The sequence below is a fragment of the Pogona vitticeps genome, chromosome 6 (genome assembly GCF_051106095.1).
Source record: "Pogona vitticeps strain Pit_001003342236 chromosome 6, PviZW2.1, whole genome shotgun sequence".
Taxonomy (NCBI): Eukaryota; Metazoa; Chordata; class Lepidosauria; order Squamata; family Agamidae; genus Pogona; species Pogona vitticeps.
The window spans coordinates 30,027,838-30,052,317 of NC_135788.1; the positions used below are offsets into that span (position 1 = coordinate 30,027,838).

At 40.9% G+C, this 24,480-nt stretch overlaps 1 protein-coding gene across 12 annotated transcripts in view; it reads right to left on the reverse strand.

Annotated features, from left to right (window-relative positions):
• The window catches only part of ETV1 (ETS variant transcription factor 1), a 91,673-nt gene that overhangs the window by 7,818 nt on the left and 59,375 nt on the right, over positions 1–24,480 (reverse strand). For all 12 annotated transcript variants that reach the window (XM_073003250.2, XM_073003248.2, XM_073003251.2 and 9 more), the window contains 3 exons: positions 10,442–10,510; positions 8,891–8,959; positions 3,959–4,128 (listed from right to left, as the gene is read on the reverse strand). In XM_073003250.2, coding sequence (XP_072859351.1) covers positions 3,959–4,128; positions 8,891–8,959; positions 10,442–10,510 — 308 coding nt within the window. The remainder of the gene's footprint in view (positions 1–3,958; positions 4,129–8,890; positions 8,960–10,441; positions 10,511–24,480) is intronic.

Here is a 24,480-nt window from a genome sequence, read left to right on the forward strand (position 1 = left end):
TTTTAACGTTTGCTGTTTCGCAATGTGACTGCCTCCAGAGTGTTTTTCCCTGTTGTTGTTTTCTTTCAAATTTAAACAGTCAATACCCAGAATGCATTGTGCCTTGTGCAGGGAAGGTTTAAAAACCCTTCCCCATGCAGCCTGGCTTTACTTTTGCACGTGGAGTTCCAGGGCTGACTTTGTTTGGAGCAACTTTGGTTTCTTCTGGAAAAATTGGCTAGCAGAAGGCAAGTTTACATTTGTTCTCTTGTGTGGGTGGTGGGTTTTATTGCATAAGTCTTACAGGTATTTTTACAGTATTTTATTATTTTGGGGTAAATTGCAGGGGGGTGTGTGCATGCCTTTTAAAAATTTAATTTTTTTTACTGTACTGTATTTTTATTTTCTTATTTTGGGGTAAATTGCAGAGTTTTTTGTGCATGCCTTTTAAAAGTTGGGATTTAAAGTTTAAAACTAGCTTTTAATTTCTTTCCCCCTTGGATTGCTTTCCTTGGGTGTGAGAGAGTTCTGCAGAAGTCTCATTCTTATTTTTTGGGGGGGGGACTGCAGGGTGTTTTTGGGATGGCTAGAGTCTTGCATTGGTATTTAAAGTTTAAAACTGCCTTTTAAATTTTTTTTTCCCTTGGATTGCTTTCTTTGGGTGTGAGAGAGTTCTGCAGAAGTCTCATTCTTTTTTGGGGGGGGGGACTGCAGGGTGTTTTTGGGATGGCTAGAGTCTTGCATTGGGATTTAAAGTTTAAAACTGCCTTTTAAAAATTTTTCCTGGGAGAATTTGGATCTGCTATTGCATTGGTTCTGTGTGGGAGAAAAGTGCAGAAATGTGATTTAAAATTTTGGGTACCCTGCAGGGGAAACTTAGGGGATACAGTAGCTTCTGTTGTGGGTGTTTGAATGCAAAAGTCTGGTGCCAAGTTTGATTTTTTTTTCTTTTTCCTGTAGGCATCCTTTCTGTCATTTGGTGTGGCCTTCAGTGGGTGGACTTTCCCAGAACATCTGGGACAGCAAAAGGTAGGTCTGCATTTTTTTCTCCTGTGTTGGGGGGGGGGGAGGTAATGCCAAGTTTTATTTTAGGCATCATCTTTTTGGTGAGGTTGTTGTGGTGTGGTCTTCAGTGATGCTGGCGTTTTCCAGAACTTTTTGGAGAGCAAAAGGTAGGTAGGTCTGCATTTGTTCTCCTTTTCTTTTGGGGGGGGGGAGGTTGGGCCAAGTTTAATTTCTTTTTCTTTGGTCAGGCACCCTCCTGCGGTTCATGTGGCATTTGTGTGGTGTGGCCTGCGGTGGAGTTTGCTGCTTCAGGGACAGCCAGAGGTAAGTCTACATTTGTTCTCCTGTTTGGGGTGGGGGAGTTATGCTGTATGTTTGTTTGTTTCTTACCTTGTGCTGGATGGGAGAGAAGCAGTGTGCAGGGGACAGAGTGACTGAGGCTGTCATCTGTGAGAAGGCCAAGGCCATGTATGCGGACCTCGTGGAGCAACAGCCCGGAACCTCAGCTGAGACAGAAGAGTTCAAGGCAAGCAGAGGCTGGTTTGAATGCTTCAAAACCAGATCCGGCATCCACAGCGTGGTGAGGCACGGAGAGGCTGCCAGCCCTGATGTTCCTGCAGCTGAGGACTTTGCCGTGGAGTTCCTGGAGGTCGTGACTACACAGGGCTACCTTCCACAGCAGGTCTGCAACTGTGATGAGACCGGGCTGTTTTGGAAGAGGATGCCCAAAAGGACCTTCCTGACGCAAGAGGAGAGCAAGCTGCCTGGCCACAAGCCCATGAAGGAGCGTCTCACCCTCCTCTTCTGCGCCAACGCCAGCAGGGACCTGAAGATTAAGCCCTTGCTGGTCTACCACTCTGAGAATCCACAGGCTTTCAAGAAGCACAAGGTGGACAAAGCCCAGCTGAGGGTGATGTGGCAATCCAATGCCAAGGCTTGGGTCACACGTACCCTATTTGTGGGCTGGGTCAATCACGCTTTTGGCCCAGCTGTGAAGTGTTACCTAATGGAGAAGGACCTGCTACTGAAGGCCTTGCTCCTCATGGACAATGCTCCTGCCCATCCTCCAGGCCTTGAGTACGACTTGTTGCAGGAGTTCAGCTTTATCAAGATAATGTTCCTGCCGCCTAACACTACCCCAGTACTACAGCCGATGGATCAGCAGGTCATCGCCAACTTTAAGAAGAGCTACACGAAGGAACTTTTCCGGGAGTGCTTCAAGGTGACCGAGGCCATCAACCTCACCCTCCATGATTTTTGGAAGGAGCACTTTGATATCGTCGGCTGCCTCAAGATGATCGCCAGGGCCTGGGACGGCATCAGCCAGAGGAACTTGAACTCTGCGTGGCGCCCGCTCTGGCCAGACTGTGTGGCTACTGGTGTTTCTGCACCTGCACCAGAGTCCACAGTGATGCAGGACATTGTGGTCTTGGGGAGGAACATGGGCCTAGAGGTCACAGAGGAGGACATTTCTGAACTGGTGGAGGGCCACGACCAGGAACTGTCCACCCAGGAGCTGGTTGAGATGCAGACACAGGCTATGGAGGAGCAGGAAGAAGAGCCAGAGGAGGAACAGCTGTCCGCCAGGGACCTGAAGAAGTTCTTGCACTGCTGGCAGTTTGTGCAGACTGTAGCGCAGCGGCACAACCCGGACACGGCTCTAGCACATAACTTTTCAAACTCCTATGATGAAAGGATCATGTCTCCTTTTAGAGGAATGCTAAAGCAGCTGAATATGGAGGCCAAGACAGGAAGAGGAGCCTGCTCCTTCCACCTGTGGTGCCCAGTTGCCTTCTTCCTCCCCCTCATCATCCTAGAAGACTGCTGCTATGATGTGGGGACAGTTCTGTGTGCCTTCAGGTCCCTGCATTGAACACTGGTCCGGGTGGTTTACAGACTTCAGCCTCACTTGTTCAGTTTTAAAAAGTTAAAAGTTTCTGTAATGTAATGTTTACTGTACTGTAATGTCCTTAAAAATTATGTAATGTTTCTTTATGTTTGTGCAATATATGTTGATGCACTTTCTAAAGAGTTTTGTACAATCCAATGTTCCTGCCTCATGTTTGCTGTTTTTAAAATGTTTTTCTAAAAAGTTTATAAACTTAAAGTTCATGCTTCATGTCTGCTGTTTTTAAAATGTTTTCTGTTATTTATAAAGCTAGAGTTTACTGTTTAAAATGTTTGAAATCATAAAGTGCACTTAATAAACCCTTTGTTAACCAAATCCGACTTTGTTCTGACTCTTTTTAAATTTGCTGTTGTATTTTTCCCCCCCATTGAGATGCATTGAACAGGTTTCAATGCATTTCAATTAGGGAACTGCGTTTCGCTTAGCGATGTTTCCTATGGCGATTTTCACTTAAGTACAGCAATTCATTCCTATTGGAATGGATTATCCGGTTTTTCAATGCATTTCAATGGGAAACCGCGTTTTGCTTAGCGATGAAATCGCTTAGCAGCGATTTTTTTGGAACCAATTAACATCGTTCAGCGAGGCACCACTGTACATCTAATCCTGGTATGTTTTCCAGCATTTTAAAGGGGGTTTGGAAGTTCTGGAAAGACTAACTCCAAACAGCAGGGTTGAAACTGCATGACACACAAGCCCACATGTCATTATAAAGCTACTGTCCATGGAATATATTGTCCAGGACATGGAAAAGAACCCTGAAAAGTAGATCTTGTGTTTCTCTTCTGTAGAAAAGACCACTAGGTCAGAACTAGGAATCATCAGTCCTCTAGATACTGATGAACATCTACTTCCATCTCACCTCACTATTGGTCAGGTCAGCTAGAAATGATGGAAACTGGATTTCAACAACATCTGGAAGGCCACAGGTTCCTCACTCTTGGCATAAATGCTTTATTGATGTTACAGATAAAATATGAGAAGGAAAGGAAACCATTAACCAAACAACAAAATAACATTTGTAAAGTATATATTGTGCGGAGGATTCAGGTTCTTACTGCTTACCTCCTCCGGTTCAATCAACTTGAATTCCATGCCTCGGCCAGTCCAGGCAATGAAGTGGGAATTTGAAGGATCATCCAGAAGGGCAACCAAGAACTGCCAGAGCTGAAGAGAGCCCCGCCGCTGGTATGTGGGCCCCTCACGGTACATTCCTGGCTCTTGCTTGATATCACCTGCACAACACCAAACAATGCTCTGATAATCTGATCAACCACTAGTACAAGCTAATACCATCTAGAAAAGTCCATATGCTTATTCTAGACCACACAACTGTATACGCACGCCACCTCTCCTTTCAGAGTTGCAACATAAAGAACGCTCAAATTCTCGTTTAAATAATTCTTCACTATAGCCTCCCTGTTTCTTCTGATCCATGGAAAACTAAACTTGCAGAGGTCACACAAGTCCTGAGAAGTATGATCTGCTTTTCAATTACAGTGTGGATATCTGAAGGACTCCATTTATATACAATACTTTGTACAATCCCTCATTTGGAAATGCAATGTATGGTTTATTTATCTGCAACGCCTTAGGATGCAAACTCAGCTAAGAGAAATTTGACAGAGCATTTGACTAGGACTTAAACAGCATGAGCTTTATGTAGGGGCTATGCAAATCCTGTGGATAGATGAGCTCCTCTCTGTCATATTCAACTTGCATACAAGATGGGCTCATATTTAGCATGGTTTAGCTGTGCATTAGCAAACTCTTTTAAAAAGCGCTAGATCAATTGCAAAGGGTGGGGGAGGAGGGGAAACAACAAAACAAAACCCGACCAAAACCCACCACACATGACAATCTCAAAATTTTTAAGTTATCTCCCCCTCAAAAGCCAACAAAACTCAAACGCTTAACACAAGCCAGTTTTTAAGATAATCTCACTGAGCAGTGCACAAAATCGTTGGCTGAAAAGCTCAGAAGTGAGATTACAATTCCCCCTCCTGCTAATGATGACTGTGATGCTTGATCTTTGAGGGGGAAAAATCATCTCCCACTTTGATGCAAAGCAGTGGCTCTTCAGAGAAAATACTCTAAAGTTTTACACTATGGTAGGCAACATTAAATTCAACATTTATTGCATGAAATCTCTGCACACAGGGCTCCTCGTCACCAATGCAAGAGAACAAAGGCTACTTAAACTTACCCTTACACTACACATCAATTATCTGAACAGCAACCATTATTATTTAGGGTTACTTTTGAACCTACAGAGCAGCTTTCTCCAACCTGGCACTCTCCAGATACGTCGTGACTATAGCTCTCACCGTGCCAGCACATCAGGTGGAGGGTACCAGGTTGATGAAGGCTGCTTTGAACACTTCTCTTAGATTCATACATACAGTGGTGCCTCGCAAGACGAATGCCTCGCAGGACAAAAATCTCACAAGACGAATGGTTTTGGCAATGGGGCTGGTGACTCAAAAGAAGAATGTTCCTATGACCATGCTTTGCAAGACGAATGTTTTCCGTTTTTTATTCCTGCCTCATGTTTGCTGATTTTTAAATGTTTTTCTATGATGTTTAAAAAGTTAAAGTTTTTTGATAGAAATTTTGAAATCATCTGCACAATATGTATGGCTTTAAAGAGCACTTAATAAACCCTTTGTAAACCAAATTTGACTTTGTTCTGACTCTTTTTGCCCATAGTAACACATTAATTAGATTTCAATGCATTCCTATGGGAAAACTCATTTCACAAGATGAATTTTTCGCAAGACAACATTAACCGTGGAACAAATTAAATTTGTCTTGCGAGACACCACTATATAAGTAATCAGTAGACCAAAAAAGGTGGCTGGATATCTCTGTGGTTTAGATATCTGGCTGAGGAGCCAGAAGTTGGGAGTTCAATTCTCCACTACACTCTGTAGGGGAAAAACCAGCCTGCGTAGCCATGAGCAAGTTGCCCAGGCCCAGAGCTGCCCCCAGAGGAAGGGAATGATAGACCACTTCTGTGTATTTCTCTACCTAGAAACCCTGGAAAATGTCATCGTAAGTCTAAACTGACATGACGGCATGCACATTCAACATTGTTAGTAGGTGAACCTTTGGCTAGTCCTTGCTGTCGTCTGACACACACCTTTGAGAAGCATCATGCATATGTGCATATTGGACTGGACTGGTATGTCTTGTTCATGTATCCACAAAATATTGTCTCTTGTTACGATAGCCTTGAGACATGGGTATTTAAAACACATATGCATCTATAGTACATGAACACAACTTAGGGAAGAGATAGAAGTAAAAAAAGGATGATTATTTCCAAAGATAGGTCATGATGAAAGACAGATGCTGCTTCTGCTGATACTGAACCATGAATATATACTACGTATGACCAGACATTGCCTATGTCCTTATTGCTAAATGGGAGATTTGCCACAGAAGCTGAAGAAATCAAAGAATGAAAACTGCAAGGTCAGGAACTCCCGGAATAAAAGAAAGAGAAAGAGCCAAGATGAAATGCTAAATAAAAACGCAGCTAGCATATGTTCCAATTCCCAGAGTACTAGACTGACGTACAAAAAAGTCATTTGTGTTTGGATAGGTCAATCTAATGTTTAGTGAAATTATTACAGTAAGATTTAACCTACAGATAGAGAGTAAAAATTAGTCTTAGATAAAGACTAAAAATAATTTTAAAATAAAAGTGCAGCCATTACAGCTTGAACCAGAAGGACGGGAATCAGAAGTATGGAAATCACTATGCCTTCCTGATGCACATTTTTAACATTCGTGTTTTGGGTAAAGACAGATCAGAATCTTGTTGGTTTACTGATGGGATAATGACTGCTTGTTGGTTGTGTGGCTAGCATGCACAAGCTGCACAAATGGCAAATTACCATTTGCCACAACTAGCTGTAGCATCTTCCACATTTTCTCTTAACAATGTGTAAATTACCAATGGGATTCTTTAAAAAAAATGCTTAATAGAAAATGTACCAGGGATATGCAGAGCAGATAGTTCAAGACCCTGACAAAGTTACTTTTCTGGACTCTTCAAGGGACCCTAGAATCCTCTAGACACCACAGCTAGTAGCCATGCTGACAGGGAATTTGGGACTTCTTATTGTTAGTACTATCTTATAATTTTATGAAGATATTTTGCTAAGTCTGGATATTTATAAAGAACCAGATCCTGTGGCAGCCCAGTTAGGGCTTGATGCTTGTGCAAAATCTGGTTGTGAGCACGGTGCAATTTGTTTTAAACTTCAATATGGGGTGGGGGCGCTCCAATACCGCCTTGTGAAACCACTTCTCTTTTGTGCAAACTCTTCTGCACCATCCCTATCCCTATGAGCCAAGAAGGCCAGGGTGGCACTGGAGGCTCCCAGCCAGCTTTACAGATGTTAAAACAGCCCAACACTGTTCCAGCTATCACTGGACCCTCCATTTTCTCTGTTTTCTCTGGGATACCTATGTAAATTTGTTGGTGGAGCTTTCTAGTCTGTCAGCATCATATAGAAGTCTAGCCAAGAAATCTGTGCCTCTATTTCTTGTCACACTGCTACACTCTCTAGCGTAGTGGATGAGAGGGTTGACTTCAGCCTTGTCCTTCTTAAACAAAATCTCCAACAAGGTCTAAATTCTGAGTTCATCCTGGATAGATAGTACTGTTACACCTTTAACAGAAGTGCTTGTGAGTCATGTGAAATGTTACATGAGCTTCTTGATTCCTCTGCTGCCCTATTTCAGCACTCTCTAGAGTAGTGGATGAGAACGTTGACTTCAGCCTTGTATGAAGGCTGTTCTTACTGTTCTTAGCTAAATGTTCTGTAGGGCTTAGAAACCTACAGCATGAGAATAGTCCCAATTCTGTTATTATTTTAATCACCTTTGTATAGAATGTAGTTTCTAAGATTGATACTATAGTGATTTTTTAATTAAGCTGTACTCTGTTTTCTGAGGTGCTATATATAAACCACTGCCACCAGGTTCAATTCACTGTTATGTGCATGTATCTCTTTAATTACAAAGCTGAAAAGAACCACTGGAAGCCCTTTATATTCTGCATGTGTCTTCACTCATCAGCAGCAATAGCTAATGTTGTATAAATTATTTTTATCTCCATATTGGTGACGAGACTGTACCAAAATCAGCAACTAAACCAATTAACTGTCTGTTTTGCAAACCAGTTCTTCCAAAAACCAGAAAGTAGTGCATTTGATGTGACATGGAATACCGATCCAAATTCCTTTTACTACAAAAAGCAACATTAGCCTAATTAGTAATTTTCCCCATAGAATACTTGCTAAGATTTATGCCTAGTAATGAGAAGAATATGGTTCATTTCATAAGAAAGCTGATACCAGCTAGCTATCCTCAAAAACATTTTAGTACCTCTACCCCACATGTATTATACATTTTACTCTTTAGACATTAGCTTTATTAGGCAAACCAATACAACATTCTGCAAAGCACGACTTTCTCTAAAACACACAGAAACCCTTGAATGGCTCAGTTGCACTTGTGTTCCATAATTCATCTATCCATGGATAAAAAAAGACAAGAGTTTGCATTAGTCATCAGTAAATTCAGAGTAGCTGCTTTCTGTTCTGCTTCGTTAATTACAGGATCAGCTTTCAATAAATCTCTCATAACAAGCTGTATGTGATCATCAAGTGCAAAGGAAATCCACCTATGACTCCTCAGAACAGCTAGAACTACAGGGCTTTATCTCTCCTGTGGGCGCAGAATATGCTAGCAAAAACAAAATGACATCCTATTGAAATGTACGCTTTGGTTTCTGAAGCCAAAGGTCATGTTTTGGTTGGGCATGAAGTGAAGTGTCCTGAATTGTAACACTGCTAACCTTTTCTTAACTACGTTGAAAATATATATATATCTTTATTCTATTCTATTTGATTTCTGAGTACTTCACACAAGGAAAAACACTGTCTTCACCCAGGATCTGAAACACATCCATGTTTAACATACCATCAAACTTCTCTGGAACAACACAAGTGTCATCATAGAACTGTCTTGGTCCCTTTTCATACATGCAACCTGCAATTTTAAAAGAAAGAGAAACTTATTTACTAAATGGATTTGGGGGAGGGGCAAAGAGGAGCTACAACTTGGGAGGACACATACATAATAAAATTCAGAGTTAAACTGCTTAGATATGCTGGATTAGTCACACTGTTTTAAACTGAAGCATCAGTTAATAAGGGAACATTCTACTGGAGGAGCTAAGTGCCATCCGTTGATCTGAGAAAAATCCCCATGTTAATTGTATTTTTGCTAGGCAAATGAGAGAATGTTGATTTAAATGCTAAAATGAAAATATTCGCTCTGTAACGAAACTTCTAAATAATTACCCCACAAAGCAAAACACGCTGTTTATATACTCCCCCATAGGGTGCTTAAGGCACCCTCTGGGAAGTTTACAATTCAATTACGCAGGCTACACATTGCCCCCCACACACACACACACCAGCAAGCTGGGTATTCAATTTACTGACCGTGGAAGGATGGAGGACTGAGTCAACCCCGAGTTGGCTACCTAAGCCTATCAGGGTCAAACTCAGGTCATGGGCAGAGTCTTGACTGAAGTACTGCAATTTAACCACTGTGCCACAAGGCTTTCCTAAACACAAGGCTCTGCCATAAACATTTACCAGAAGAGATTCTACTACACCATTATACAAAATATTAGAGACATGTCACAGGCCTTAAAACATGCATAATGCTAACCCAGGATCAGAACTTGAAGAAGTTAGCTTTCCCAGACTGCATCCTGACTGGAGGATTCTGGGAATTTTAGTCTGGAAAGTAACTCTTCCAAGCTCTGGTCAAGATTTGATACTACATAGGAGAGCCTCTGCAAATCCAAGCAATGTTTCAGACTCAGATACTCCTTCCTCTTCTTCATGCTGAATTTTATTTTACTTCTCCAGTTTCTTGGCATGGCATTATGCAAGAACCTGGAATCATGATTTAAAATAAAATCACAGTCCATGACTAAACCTGCAAACTCTGGATCATTCTGTATTCAATAAATAAATAAATAAATAAATAAATAAATAAATAAATAAATAAATAAATAAATAAATAAATAAATAAATAAATCAGAATTTGTTTTCAACTGTGATTCCTGGCGTGTATGTAACAAGCTAGGAGTGGTCATAGCCTACCTCTCAAGAATTTGGGAGAAGTGACTGGAGCCTGCAAGCCAAGAGATCAGATTTGCAGAGGCCTGTCTACATATTGCAATGTGGAAATTTAGTTTGATGGAAGTAATCAACGTGTTCTGCCTCAAAAAAGATGTTCTATCACTGGAATTTTTCTCGGGGCCTACAATTGCACCTTTAGCTAAACACAAATGCTAAAGGAAAAACCAGGCATGGTTTTGAAATTAGTAAAAACAGGAGCCAGTTTTCAATGACACATTTCTCTTCATCTTATGTTAATAATCAAAATACTGCTGGACAAGGGATCAATCAAAAGCACATACCACATACCACACATACAGGCACACAAACTTAACTTCTGTTCTGTTTGGGTGAGCCAGGAAGCCCTCTTGCCTCATATAAATGGAATGGCAGCTAGGCACTTCTGGAAAAAAAGAAGACAAGGCGACTTAGTAGATTGTTTGGAATAGCTGTGAACTACCAAATACAGTAAGCTGCAGACAGAACAGTTAACAGATAAAAGGAGATGGAGAAAAGAGAAGCTGTCAACACACTGTTAGCATTTTAGAACAGCACGTGGAAAGGGGCGTGGGAGAGAGGGAGGAAGAAAGCTATAAAGCAAGGGACAGCCATCTCGTCCAATAAAGGCCAATGAAAAAAAATCTCTAAATAATAATTGGCACTTTTGGCAAACCTCACTAAATTATGACACAATTTGATCATCCAGTAAAGCCACCTTTATAGAACTATATTATTGCACAACTCGTTTGGTAGAATGATACTGAATTTCATTAATTTAAAGCCCAGCAGACAATACATGCTTCGGCGCTTATAGGAAAGAAAAATATTGTTTGCCACAGAAGACAAATAACCGAAGGATGAATTTTGCAGCATTAGATTTTTTAAAAAAATAATGAAAAAGTATTTTAAATTGCTGCAATGTGCTCTCCCAACAAACTTGTCCACGAAAGCTTACATAAAAATATAATAGTCTTTATGGTGCCACATGTTTTTGTCTTGTTTTGTTTCGTTTCTTTGGATTATGCCTGATATTCTCAAACTTGAGTAAACTGATTTTTAAAAATTTTTTAAACATATAACTCAAATTTGAATAAAGGTGCTTGGAGAAAGCAGCCACAATTTGCACTGCTTATTTTGGTTGTCTGTTGCTGCTGAAGCTAAACCAGTACACATAGAACACAATGGACAGCTTTCAAACACATTTGATGCTCTAATTATGTATCAAGACCATACAAAGTGTTCGGATACAGCTTAAGATCATACAATTATTGGTCATGTATTAATGAAGGCTCATTTTATTTGTCACCTAAAAAAAGAAGTATTATAATAATAATTTGTAATAATCTTAGAATTGCAGAGCTGGAAGGGACCCTATGGATCACCGAGTCCCACCCTTGTCAAGGAGGCACAGTGGGGAACTGAACTTCCAAACTCTGGCTCTGCAGCCAAAGATCTAAACTGCTTGTTAGCAGTTCTTACCACCAGCAACTTCACAGTAGATCATATGGGAACAACTTGTATAGTTATTAAGACAGATTCCATTGATTGCGACAGTAGAGAAACTCCAACCCAAATGCCAAATGTGCCTCCTCACCCTCTGGCAGTCCCCCCCCCCAAAAAAAAACACACACACATTTCCACAGAGATTCTTTTGCTGTACTACCAGTGGAGAACAAATCCAAGTGCTTTCCTGCCTCAGTGTCTATCTCCCTTCCTGATTTTCCTATCTAGAGGAAATACTCCCTGATAGGAAGATATGTGTCTTCCCCTACCTGTCTCTCCAGGAAAAGCTCCTGTTATTCTTGTTGTGGGGACACAGAAGGCACCTCCCGGACGTATGTGAGGCTTGTGAACACATTTGGGTCCCACGGGCAAGGACAGCACCCTGTTGGCTGAATCTTCCACCCTGGAAGCACAACTGGATTGCTTCCGGCACAAACAAACAAGACGCAGACCTCAGTCACAATAACTAGTTTCAGGACACAGGAATACTTCCAGCTGTGTCTTCTTTACACACCATAAACATTTTAAAAAATTACTTCTAATATCCTTATTATTGTTAAAGAACTAACAAATGGATATAGTTCATAAAAACAAGTGATACAGTGTGGCCCCAATTAAATTTTTCACCCTGTAAGTCTATTGCTCTTGATGGGCAAGGCAGAGTAATGCCTGCAACCTAATGACTATATGTTCACCAATATCTGCAAGTGCCCACTATGCATGAGAAGGTGGCTCATTTACCCTCCCAGAGGAATTTATTCATAAGAAGAGTAAATGAATCCACTATAACCTGCTCTGTGTGTGCACATGTATGAGAGTGTACAGCCAGCGGCCAGGCTCCATCTATTTTACTTTCTGTGCCACCCATGTTCTTTGCCTACCACACTCAGCTGAGGGCCTCAAAGGTAGCACCATCCATGCTGCTATCCACTGCCCCAACACTTGGTTCAATTTCCTTCCACTGTCTACAAAGGCCAAGAGTTGACCAGCAGGCACTGAAAAGCTCTAGCTTTAGAATTTACTCCCATAATCTGAGGAATTCCTCTATTAAAGAAGACCACACCTAGAAAAAATTTAGCTCTCTCCTGGAACCAAACCCTTTTACCCTCCAGCTTTTGAACATCTAGCCATGGCCTTGAGATCTTGGCCTCCTACCTGTCTTCAACTCCATGATCTGATGCTGGAACTCAATATTTGGGACATGTTATTTGCTTCAGCCTCTATGGTATGGTAACTGGTATTCCTTGGCCCACCAATTCCCAAATCTGCTCATCTGGATCCTTGAACCCTGCTGGGCTCCAATGCTCACAATGGACTCATAATTGGGGTGCTGTTTCTCTCCCTTTGACAAACAGTTCTCTATACAATTTTTATTTCATTATTTAAGAGTTTTATGCAATGGATTCCAGGACAAGTTGCATGAACTCTCATGCACACTGTGTCTTTATTTTATTGTTATTCTTCCTATACAATCTTCTTGCTTAAAGCCAGCAAGGTAATGCATAAAAACAATGAAGAAATTATTTAAAATATTAAAAATATGATAAACACGAGAAGTTATTTACACTTCAGGCTCTGGCCTTTAATTTTTAAGGTCATTTCTGCCAACATTATACATACTTGCTTTCTTAAAACAGTAATTCCATTCACTTATACTTGGATACAGCATGATTTACCTGCTATGAAAATCTGGATCTGAATTGGTTTTCCTGTGTTGTTACAAACTCCTAATACAGTTTCTCACAAACAAAAGGTCCATATCGCACATGCAACATATTCCTTTGTATGGTTACTTGGAAGTTTGCTTCCAGGTAAGCATGCACACAGTGCCTTATTCTAGCATTTTAAGCCTACCTGGTAAAGAGGTAAAATACTATTCACTAAGCCACTGCAATCTGTTCTTCAATTAACCCCCAAGGAATCACAAAACAAAACAAAAGTAAGAAGACAGGAGGCTCAAAGATAATTTGCCCAGCGTTGTGTGTGAGTGTTTTCCAAAATGCAATCCGGAATTTCACTGTTCACTGACTAATGATGAATATCAAGGACTTGGAAAGGAGAAGAAAATGAGATTTTACACTGAATTCACTAAGCAAGTAAAGCTACTGTTAACAATAAGAGTTCATCTACCCATGCTCTCATTCCACAAACTTTTTTTATTATCCTTTGTCACTAGTATTTATTTATTTATTGGATTTCTATCCCAGCCATCTAGACCAAATGGGTCTAGATGAAGTGTGTCCTACATTTTTGGACCATCGATATTTCATGACTTGTTCATGTTATTCTAAACTCAAACAAAACAAAACAAAACAAAACAAAAGTCACAGATTTGGGACGGATCTTCATAGCATGGAGATGACAACCCAAAATGCTGTAATATTTTGGCAAATTTATTGGTGTTGAACATCTTTAATAAAAAGCCCTCCTTGCAGTGACAGTGTTGACATGCTTACCCATGTTTTATTGTTCTGTTCTTTCTAAAGAGAAGTTCTCAAAGAGTTAATTTGCCCTTTGTTAATCAAGAAGCCAGGATGTTCATCTGAATTTTATGTATCTTTTCTTCTCCCAGACCAAAGCACAGACAGCCAAATTTTTAGTAGTAGCAATTCAAATTAAGTCAATTATGGTTCTAAAGGAATAATCTTATATATTTTTATCTGACCAGTTTTGGAATATATATATGATCCATAGAGTCCTTTCCAGCTCTGTGGTTCAAGGGTTGTTGTTGTTGTTAACTAGAATTGTAGTCCAATAGTATTTGGAGGGACACACTTTACTCGTCCCTTCCTTACAGCCATCTTAGCATTTTCTTAACGAAGTTTTATATTTAATTGTACATTTGCCTCACATACTGATTTTATACTGTGATCGGATTTATTCAGCTATACAGTATGTATGCTTGTGATACTCATTTTGACAATACTGAATAGAATATAAAAGGTTGACTAGTGTTCTAACTCTTTAAAAAAAACAGTTGTAAAACCATAACCACAGTTTGCAAAATTCATTATAACCAGTCTTGAGCAGCCCTCTGACTTCAAAAAAGTTCTCGGGTCCCTGTCAGAGCCACTAATTTGGAGCTGCTGGAGGTGACATGGAAAACTCCATATATAAATAAATGTTGATTGACTGAATTTAAAGCCCATATATATTCCCTTAACAGGAAATACTTCAAGCTTTATGCTTCCTAAGCCACAGAGGCTGAAGGCAAGACAAGTTTCTTCCTCTTATGAAGTGACATCTTCATCTGGGCCACTCTAGCAGGTACCATCCTGCCTGAGGGCACAGTCAGGGACTTGCAAGTTGCTTCTCCTTCTCTACTCAACAATGTCTACCTAGGAGTCCTCTTCAGATGTTCAAAATCAATGTTATTTACTCCAAAGGAAGCGTGCATAGGCTAAACTGTTCACAGCCACAGAAACTGTTGAGAGGGCTTAACTGGAAGTAGGAGTCTTAAATCTTTTTTTAATGCTTGATCATTTCTAACACACTTCTGATTTGATAGTTCTTAAGAGAGCTCATCTTTGTCCTACTCTGCCTGATCATTGATGGGGTTGCCCTCCCCCCCAAAAAAGCCCTATGCTGGAGTCCCTGTTCTCTTAGCACAATCTTTATTTTTTATGGGCAAAGTCCTTTGCAAAACTTCAAACTCCCTCAAAATCTTTCATCTCAAAAAAACATAATTATAAACATATTGTTTTCTGATGCAGTCGCTATAAAAAACAGTAACTGCCCAAACCCTGTGCTTGGCTTCCCTTTACACCAGTAGTTTCCAACCTTGGGTGTTCAGATGTTCTTGGACTACAACTCCCAGAAATCCTGGCAAGCACAGGTAATGGTGAAAGCCTTGGGAGTTTTAGTCTAAGAACACCTGAGGACCCAAGGTTGGGATCCATTGCTTTAGACCAGACCTGGGCAAAGTGCGGCCCATGGGCCACATATGGCCCGAGAGCTGCTCCTGTCTGGCCCGCCCATCGCCGCTGAGTGAGCCAGAGCTTCAGCTCCGGTCACCCAGCACGGCAGTAAGCAAAACTTGTGAGATCCGATGCTGGGATCTCAAGAGTTTTGACTGTTATTCTTGAGCCGCAGACTGCGGGGCTTGCGGGTCAAGAGGCCAGAAGCGATCCTTGTGCAGGTGACATGATGACGAACACATCGCATGCGTGAGGTAGAAGATAGTCGGAGACAAAGGCCACGGGAGAACGGAGGACAGGTGAGTTAGCTCAGTGTTGGGTTTTTTTCCCCCCCTTTCCGCCTGCAGTGAACGAATTGCAATGCTCACATACAGTGGTTAACTCCCTAAAAAGTTTAGGGAGTTAACTATGTCAGCCTTGTAGTTCGTTCACCGCAGTGCCTCACCCAATGGGGGCCTATTACTACCCACCCCCAAACACAGTTCAGATTTTTCATGTGGCCCCCTATAGAAATTAATTGCCCACACCTGCTTTAGACTGTGCTAGTCTTTCACCCTATGTATGCATTTCTCTGTATGCACAAGCCTTGCTCCCTTGGAGCTGGCCGCTGCAGGCCTCTATGTTTTCAGGCTCAACACTTGCAATGAGTTGTTTGTTGTGTTTGTGGGAGCTTCCCACATGATATGGGGCCCTATAAATGGACAGAAGTAGGCATTTTCCCATCCCTATTCCTACACTGGATAGGCTTGGTAAGGCTTTATATAGCACACAGGCACACACATAAATGCACATCTAACTCATATAGACTCAATTCCTATTAGTTACACTCACCATTGGAACACAAGGGGTATAAAGCATGTTAGCAAATTACTACAAGTTAGGATGTTAGCATGGGCATTTCCTGTTGTGTTGCCTTGCCCTGAAAGGCAAGAGGAGTGCATAGAAACAATGGCTATTTTGAACTTCTTCCCTGCAGATGTGGGATAGGTGACCACAATCAGCATATATGCTGTGTTATTAAGTACAATTGGTATCTGATAAAATAGGATCAATTATGAAGACTCATCTATTCCAAACATATTTTTATATTCTCTTGGAAGTCTCTGTAGAATTGTCTTCCTCAGCCTAGTGTATTTTGGATGTTTTGGAGTGCAAATCCCATTGGTTCCAACACAGCTAACATCAAAAACATCTGGAGGACACCAGGTATTTTCAAAGTCAACTGCAATTTTTAGATCAACTGTCTTTTTCTTTTTCCTTTTTTCAAAATTATGTTTAGCAACATTAACTATGGCATAATCATATGATTAAACAGTCCGTAGAGAATTGATGTGAGGAGGAACATTTGAGGAGACTTTATTCTTTCCAAAGTACCTAAAGTCTTATTATTCTGAAGTGGTATTGGTTAATTTATGACCATCAGAATGGGTCAAACTCTAATCAAATTGTAGAAACATTTCCAAAGTGATTATTCAATCAAATGACTAACATGGTTAATTAGGAGCCATAAACATTGCTCTGAAGTTCATCAAAGTAATGACTTGCCCAGAAAAATTACTGCCAATTAAATTGCCTGCTGCTTTCATTTCTACCTTATCTAATAAAAAGGCCATCCAATGAAATTTAACATTGCAGTTTTAAATTGTACTAAATGCTTGACTAAGACCCAGAAGTAGTTTAACCAGCTAACTGGAGTTATATTTCAGAAAAGCAAATAAAATTCAGCAACTCGATGTGTGTTGCTGTGTGTACTGTTACACAACTAAAGCCTGTCTTAAACAGTGGCAGTGCAGAGAAGCAAATCATACAGCAAAGCTCAGAATTCATAAGTTATTGTTAAGAGTTTTTAAAACCATTGTTTAAGTTTACTATTTATTATGTGCCATCAAGCCAATTCTGACTTATAGGGGCCCTTTTCGGGGTTTTCCGGGGACAGAATACTCAAAAGTATTTTACCATTCCCTTCTTCTTGGAGCATCTTGAGAGTGTCCAGCTTGCCAAGGCCACACAAGCTGGCTTTACTCACAGGAGGCACAGTGTGGAATTGAACTTCCAACCTCTGGCTTTGCAGCCAGATATCAAAACCACTGAACTATCCAGCCAGCTTAGTTTACTTTTTACTAATCATAATTAAAGAGTTCATATGGTAGATTGATTCTACAGTGATTTGCCCTGAATGTTACCTCTTCCCAGCTTCAAAACCTTTAGCACAATGGTAGAGCACATGGTTTGGGTGCAGAACCAAAAGTCCCAGGTTCCTAAACTCTTTATATGAATCTGTGAATGATTCCAGTCTGATATCATGGATTGGCTAGAAGTTGTAAATATTTATTTTTGGATTACAGTTCCCACAATCGCACAGCTGTGAGCCTGTGGGAGCTATAGTCCTTTTTTCTTTTTTCTTTTAAGCAGTCTTTCCTCATCTCTGCAAGAAGTGCTGCCTGTTAGTGCTGAGTCTACAGTGTAGAAAATAGAAAGCCGGATAGACCAATAACACAGGCCAGAATAAAGCAATTTCCTAAGACAGATGAGTTGGGTAGGAGTTTGGAAGAATCAAAGCAACAAATACATAAGACATTAACGCACAATGTTACAAACAGCAGAAGCATTCAGCTTGCACAACAACGTGCCATTTTGAGCCATATGCCTTATCTGCAAAGAGTATCTCTTCATTAGTACTGTTAACAAAAAACCTCAAAGGGCTTTAAAATAAAACTCCACATTTTACTGAAAGAGCACAAATTCTGTGAATGTAGTTTCGAGGCAGTTTATGCCAGAGGATGCATTGACCTCTCTAGGCCTATTCCCCTCACTAAATAGGGAGAAGGCTCTATTTCCTTTCACCCCAAAGTGACTAATGCTGTTTATTTCTCGAGGAAAGTGCAATACAATCTTTTCTTGGAAGAGGCAAGACAACAGCGGGTGGGACTTAATTGTGTAGTGTTAAATTTGGAATCCAGGTGTTCAGCAAGACAATCCCCACAACTATCTGACTCCATAAAGGGGGTTGAAACATGTAGGCTGCTGGATACGTGCATATCAAATCGAAAAGCAGGTCTATCATAAAGTTAATGGTTCTTAATTGCTCATTCAAGACTAAAGCATTCAAGAGAGGATCTTACAGTCATACACTGCTCCAATGAAGATCCATTATTTTCCCAGCTACCATGAAGACTGAGGGTATGCTTAGAGAGGGCATGGAAACCTGACAGGAGTGGTAGATTATCCTAATAATCACCACAGCTGACAAGGAACTGCAGTTTAGGCAAGCAGAATAGTGATCAGCTCCCTCCCTCCCCTACGGACATCTCAGAAATCCAGTGGGCCGCTAGAAGCTCCTTCTCTTTCCAGAGCAGAAGTACAGCTCTCCATGCCTCCTTTACCAGCTCCCGCTAGGTTAGTATTTAAAAAAATAAATCTCTGGGAAAGTAACTTTTGTAGCCTTGTTTTACAAGGCTGCAGTAAACAGCATCCATTCCTGAAATGTTTTCAGCTTATCAGTGGTGCTGCACCTCTTCGCTAAAAGTGCAAATTGTTATATTAGATGCAAAAAAAAATCGCTCAGAGTGAAATATATGACTCCTGTTAAACAGAGCCGAACCATGAAACCTTCCAGGCCATAAACTTGCAAAAGTCTAAAGCAATCCTGTGTTAAGGAGAACACATAAATGGAGATGTGACAAACCAGTCTTTCCAGGTTTCTTAAAAAGCTGAAGAAAGTAGAAAGACTCCAGTGACAGCAAGGCATGACAAGTAAACAGAACGATGGAAGTGACTGGCATCCTTTTTAAAACAGTACCGTATTTGCCGGCATACAAGATGACTTTTTGGGCCCAAAAAACATGCCTCCAATGGGGGGGGGTGTCTTGTATGCCGGGTGCACTGAATGATGCGGGGCTGCGCTGGCTGGGGAGGAAGGCAGGCGGGCAAGCAGGCAGGCAGGCAGTCTGGATGGAGGGAGGGAAGCACAGCCTGCCATGCCTGAGCAGCCAGAGCCTGCCGCTGGGATGCCCGCCGCCCCGTGCCGCTGAGCCAGCTGGACGCTCTTCCTCACACTCTTGCTGCCATGCATGAACTGCCGCCGGGCTGCCCGCCGCCCCGGGCCACTGAGCCAGCTGAGCGTTCGCTCGCCCGCCACCCGCCCGTTTCCCCTCTTCCTCCTCCTCCTGTTGGGGGGGGCTGTCGTATACGGCCGGTCGCCTTGTGCGCCGGCAAATACGGTACTTAATGTCCCCTGTGGCCATTGGAACACAAAAATAAAAGCGCAGAACAGAGACCCATGCTAGATTGCATTCTTTTCCTATGGGACAGGGTAAGTTTTTCAGGAGTATCTACTCTTCTATGTTCATTCTCAGTGCAGAATAGGAACTTGTGCTCTGTGACCACTTTGAAGAGTTGCCTGACAACATGGTTTTATGTTTCCAATCTGCATAACTGTGATGAAGCACTTCAATATTATCTTATTCAAATTACAGGCGAGCTGGACAATGTAATTTAACTCAGTGACCAACATGGGAGCAGAAATACCCCGCCCCTTATTATTAAGAAAAAGAGAAAAGAAATAGAAAATCTATAAGCTATACACATCAGTGATACAGTTTATTGACTAAGTGGTGAAATCAATTAACTGGAAAACTGGCTGCCTATTGTACCGATGGTTGAAAATTTACAGGTTTCATTTGCTCAGTCTGTTTTCCTCTTCTATGTTTAATGAAATTGACATTCTCTGCCCCAAAATGCATATTCACCTCTGTTCCAGATGTTCTAGTCTAGTATCAGAGACTCAGAAAAGGATGAAAATTTATTTTCATAGTACCTATCTTAATCGGCTTATCTAGTGCAAGAATGTTTATGCTATTGTCAACAACTACTTTGTAAATGACTACAGCTAACATTCTGGCTGGATAGCTCAGTGAGCTAGATATTTGGCTGCAGAGGCTGGGAGCTGAATTCCCCACCATACATCCCAGAAGAACCAGCCTATATGGCCTTGGGCAAGCTGCACAGTCCTAAGATACCCCCAGAAGAAGGGAATGGTAAACCACTTCTGAATACTCTATACCTAGAACACCCTGAAAAGGGTCGCTGTAAGTTAGACATCATTTGACAGCATAGAATTATTATTAGGAGTAACATACAGTACTGTTCACTCTCAGTACTCTCAAACCTTAATTTCTCAATTATCTGTCTGCATACACCTTTCCTTCATGAGTATATATTTGATGAGATGGACTGTAGCACATAAACACTTATGTAGTTTTTAGTCTATGAGGTGTCACTGGATATTTCCTTGTTTAACATGTTTTACTCTATCAAAATAAGTATACACAAGCTCAGTGACTGAACCTATACTATGCATTCAAAAAATGCCAGATTTAATCCATGGGAAATGGCCAGGAAATACCTCTGCCTGAAACCCTGAAGAACTATTCCCAGTTGGTTTAAACAATGTGAAGCTTAATGGAACAGTAAGAGTAAGTGTGGTCTAGCCATTAGAGCAGTGGTTCTCAGTCTTGGGTAACCTAGATGTTCTTGGATTGCACCTCCCAGAAGTCTTCACCACTAGCAGTGCCATATGGGGTTTTGGAGAACTGCAGTCCAAGAACACCTGGGTTACCCAAGGCTGGGAATCACTGCGTTAGAGTGATGGATTAAGACTTTGACGTTTCAGGTTCTAGTCCCTACTTATCACTGGGCCAATCACTTTCTGCCAGCCTAAACTACATCACAGGGTTATTGTGAAGACTAAGTGGAAAACAACAGAACCACTTAACAGTGTCTTGATTCTGGCGGATGAAAGGCAGCATATAAACTGAAATAATAAATAAATAAGGCATCTTCTTACATTGCTATGTTAAGTATTGCAGAATTTCAGAATACAAGGCAATGGTCAAAAACCTATTGCATAGTTACACCACCAGCACGAAACATACTGACTAACCTTGGGAGGTGAATTGTCTCCAATTAAGGGATCACTGACTCACCAACAGATGATGCCTGCTGTGACTGCTTAAACTTGAGGCAATTTGCCTCCCAGTGATGCCATTTGTGTTACACTAAAGTAAATATGCAAGAACAATTGGGCCAATGAATAAAACACAAATGAGTTGCGTATCAAGAGCAGGAATAAACAAAATAACTATTTTATTTATTTGTTTGTTTCTTTATTTATATACTGCCCCACTTAGTGGCAAACCCATTACTCTGAGAGGCGAACAACAAAAAGAACATGTGAAACCACAATTAACCAATCCTGTGTACAACTATACAGTATATAATTAGTGACACCACATAAACACAAAAAACATAACTTTTAGTATGTTTGCGTTAAGAGTGTTTACATGTGAGTGTGTTAGAGTGGGAAAGGATGAGAGCGGAGCAAAGGGGAGGCGAACTGTCTGTAGAGGAGACCCTATTTTATCTATGAGTCTACCGGCAAACCAGAAACCCACTTCTTTGTTTTCTGCCTCACATCTGAAGCCTCCATGGATACAGCAGACCATCCTCTTCAAACAGTCACTTTCACGTGAGGAAAGAGAGATTAGCAGGATACCTATCTCTATACTACTTAATGATGACCACATTTAAAAAAACAAAAACAAAAACAAAATATGCGGGTTAGTGTGTGTAACAATCCTACCTACTTCACAATTTAGCCACAAAGGGCAAAGCAACTGATGAATACAGAGGGATGATATGCATGCTATTGATCTTCCATAAACAAAAAACTGCAGGGTAAGGGTGACACTTATTTTACCCTATAACTCACTATAATTTCAGATCTTTGTCTTTTGAAAGTATTTGTATAGCAAGCTGTTTTTGCCTATATTCCAGATATCTGAGCAGTGATATCAGGATCACACCACAGGACCTTGGGAAAAAACAATTATGTAAAATTAATTTAATAAAAATTAATTCGGAGTAACAGAAACACTGTATTATGACAGATGCCAATGAACATAAAATCCAGGCTTCTTAGAAAGAGGACTTAATCCCTACTTCTCATCTGGAAACAACCTGGAAGTTCAAATCTAATTTGGCTAAAGCAATTCCAAAAGAAACCAAAACACATGCAAAATAAAAGCTGCAATGTTCTTTCCCTGAAATACACCAGATTGCTTTCTATAAGTGAACTGCTGGTTTACTCTGGCATCATCATGACATCCGGTTTTCAGAAAACACATTAAGGCAACAACAGCCTCCCTTCAACAAAAGTAGAAGTCTTGCTGCTGTTGTGCAGAGCAGAACAAAATACACAAAAAGAGCTCTCATATTTTTTTCATATGAAATCCTCTCCAAATCGATTCCTATTCATTTCTATTTGCCATATTTATTTCTGTTATGTGTTTTTTAACTATGTGTTGACTAGCTTGCTCTTTATAAGATGCACACATATACACAAGAGTTCCTCACCCTTTTGTGAGCGCTGGCCGCAAAAACAGAAGGGGGAGAGAGAGAATGCATGGCTCACTTTAGCCTCTCCCTCCAGCCGTTCTCAGTCTATAAAAATGTAAGTTCTACAAACACCGCCTGGCTAAAGTGACATATTTGAATGGAATTCAGACCAACCAGTTCCTGTTTATGTTTCTGATTGGAGAATGCAGCCTTCTCATTCACCATACATTAGAAACACACCAAGGCTATAAATGGTGTCAAATTACATGCAAAGAAGGTCAGTGAGCATTAATCATTACTTCAAGTCAACGGGAAAGAGCAACAGCAGCTGATGGAACACTACACTCTTCAGCTCTGTATAAATGGACATTCCAATGTGTGTGCTTCTCCCCCCCTCCTCTTCCCCTCTCGCATCCATTTTATGAATGAAACTCCAGGCTCCATTCATATAAAAGCTCTGCTTACTGGGCTTAGCCTCTAGGGATCAGTCAGACTTGGGTAAGGCTGATGTGATTGGTTTAAGACAAGCTTCAGCCTTCCATTACTGATTTAAAATGCAGCCCATGTCCATTTGACCTGCGTTAATGCACAAAGAGTAAATCCAGACTGTGTTCTCAATTCTCAAATCAAATCATTAGCCAATGCCACTTACTGTAACTGTAGATTCAGAGGATATTTTATCCATTTCTTTGGTGCAAGGGTGGGTAGGTGGGACAAGAACAGCAGCAAGAGAAAACATTATAGCTAGAGGTTGTTAGATAGGGTGCAGGATTCCTTGCAAGAAATGCTTCAATTTTACTAGCTTGTACCTCTCAAAAACAAAAGAAGTCCTTTGGTTACAGCCATTTTTAAACTTTGTATAGAGAGACAGAATTGGGGGGGGGGGTGAAAAATAGATACCAGCCTCCCACAAAGCCCCTTTCAAAGGTGAATGAGTAGTTTCGAGTCCCTAATCCAGAATTATTTAGACTATTTATGTCTATTTAATATTATAACTGCAAAGAAATTTGTGTGTGTGTGTGCTGACACAGTCAGCAGACTCTAGATTTCACAGTTATATGATTTCCTCACATTCTTCTCATCTGGGATTATGACCACATGGTCTTGGGGCTTCAAAGCCTTTGTAGGAAGGTACAGCCCCCTCACACACATCACCATTAACAGGACACCATTAAATAGGGCCTGTGCTGCCCTCCTACATTTTTGCCAATTATAAATGAGTTAACAGCCATCCTATCTGCCCTTTAAAAAGTCGTTCTCAACAATAGGTGGAAACTCTCAGCACCTAACTGAGCAGCCCTTGCACTGATGTGTTCCTGCACCGTAAGTGGAAGTGTTTTCAGTGACAAGCAGGAACAATGAGTTTATAGGATCATGCTTCATGTTGAAACCTCCCTACCTTATCAGGTTGCCCCCAACAATAACTCATAGGACAAATTTCTAGATTATAAATGTAACTGCATGAGGGTTTTTTTTTTCCTTAGGAGCAATTAGAAAGCAGAGAGAAACCTTAAAACAGAATGATGTAGAATGCATTGAACTTTGTAGAGGGCGTGGA